A 1,971-nucleotide genomic window follows, 5' to 3' on the forward strand; every position below is an offset into this window, starting at 1 on the left:
GACATCAATGGGAGCCTATGGGAGTATAGACATCAATGGGAGCCTATGGGAGTATAGACATCAATGGGAGCCTATGGGAGTATAGACATCAATGGGAGCCTATGGGAGGAGAGACATCAATGGGAGCCTATGGGAGTATAGACATCAATGGGAGCCTATGGGAACTGTGACCCCTGCCTGACCTATGACCCCTACCTGACCTGTGACCCCTACCTGACCTGTGACCCCATGTTGACCTGTGACCCCATGTTGACCTGTGACCCCTGCCTGACCTGTGACCCCTACCTGACCTGTGACCCCATGTTGACCTGTGACCCCATGATGACCCCAACCCCATATTGACCCCGACCTCATGATGACCTATGACCCCATGTTGACCCTGTGTTGACCTATGACCCCATGGTGACCCTGACCCCATGATGACCCCGACCCCATGATGACCTATGACCCCATGTTGACNTGACCCCATGATGACCCCGACCCCATGATGACCTATGACCCCATGTTGACCCTGTGTTGACCTATGACCCCATGTTGACCCCTGACCCCATGTTGACCCCTGACCCCATACTAACCTCTGACCCCATGACCCTATGATGACCCCATGTTGACCTCTGACCCCATGTTGACCTCTGACCCCTCCCTGACCCCACACTGATCTCTGACCCCATTTTGACCTCTGACCCCATACTGACCCTATGACACCACACTGACCTCTGACCCTGACCTGACCTCTGACCCCATACTGACCTCTGAGCCCATGTTGACCTGTGACCCCATGACCCCACCCTGACCTTTGAACCCATGACCCCTCCCTTACCTCATGACCCCTCTCTGACCTCTGACCCCGTGACCCCACCTTGACCCCATGACCCCACACTGACCCCATGACCCCACCCTGACCTCTGACCCTGTGACCCCACCATGACCCCTGTCTGACCTCTGACCCCATGACCCCTCTCTGACCTCTGACCCCATGACCCCTCTCTGACCTCTGACCCCACCATGACCTCTGTCTGACCTCTGACCTCATGACCCCTCTCTGACCCTGTGACCCCTCTTTGACCCCATGACCCCACACTGACCCCACGACCCCTCTGTGACCCCATGACCCCTCTATAACCTCCAACCCCATGACCCCACTTTGACCCATGACCCCCCCGTGACCCCGTGACCCCTCAGATGACCTTTGACCTCTGACCCCCCCCCCCAGCCCTGTCTCTGCTGTTCTCGGAGGAGCCGGGTTTGGTGCTGGAGGTGAAGGAGGACGACGCGGCCGCCATCTTGGAGCGGTACCACAGCCAGGGGGTCAGCTGCCGCCATATTGGAACCAGTGGATCCATAGGGCCCCATGCTGAGGTAGGGGGGCACATAGGGTCACTATAGCGTCACTATGGGGTTATGGGGTCCCTATAGGATCCTTATAGGGTCTCTATGGGGTTATGGGGTCCCTATGGGTCTATAGGGTCACTATGGGGTTATGGGGTCCCTATAGGATCCTTATAGGACTCTTATGGGATCCTTATGGGGTCCCTATGGGTCTATAGGGTCACTATGGGGTTATGGGGTCCCTATAGGATCCTTATAGGGTCTGTATGGGGTCCCTATGGGGTCTATAGGGTCACTATGGGGTTATGGGGTCCCTATATGTCCCTTATAGGGTCCCTATGGGGTCTCTATGGGTCTCTATGGGTCTCTATGGGGTCTCTATGGGGTCTCTATGGGGTCTCTATAGGTCTCTATGGGTCTCTATGGGGTCTCTATGGGTCTCTATGGGTCTCTATGGGGTCTCTATGGGTCTCTATGGGTCTCTATGGGTCTCTATGGGTCTCTATGGGGTCTCTATGGGTCTCTATGGGGTCTCTATGGGGTCTCTATAGGGTCTCTATGGGTCTCTATGGGGTCTCTATGGGTCTCTATGGGTCTCTATGGGGTCTCTATGGGTCTCTATGGGTCCCTATGGGGTCTCTA

General features: G+C 56.0%; 1 protein-coding gene across 1 annotated transcript in view; it reads left to right on the top strand.

Annotated features, from left to right (window-relative positions):
* LOC107307449 (phosphoribosylformylglycinamidine synthase) overlaps positions 1-1,401 on the top strand; it is a gene marked incomplete at its 5' end in the record, with an annotated part of 40,249 nt that extends 38,848 nt beyond the window's left edge. The window contains one exon of the mRNA XM_032441820.1: positions 1,214-1,401. Within this exon, the coding sequence (XP_032297711.1) occupies positions 1,214-1,386 (173 nt within the window). The remainder of the gene's footprint in view (positions 1-1,213) is intronic.
* Between the last annotated feature and the right edge of the window lie 570 nt (positions 1,402-1,971).

The sequence above is a fragment of the Coturnix japonica genome, unplaced genomic scaffold (assembly GCF_001577835.2).
Source record: "Coturnix japonica isolate 7356 unplaced genomic scaffold, Coturnix japonica 2.1 chrUnrandom605, whole genome shotgun sequence".
In the NCBI taxonomy this organism is placed as follows: Eukaryota; Metazoa; Chordata; class Aves; order Galliformes; family Phasianidae; genus Coturnix; species Coturnix japonica.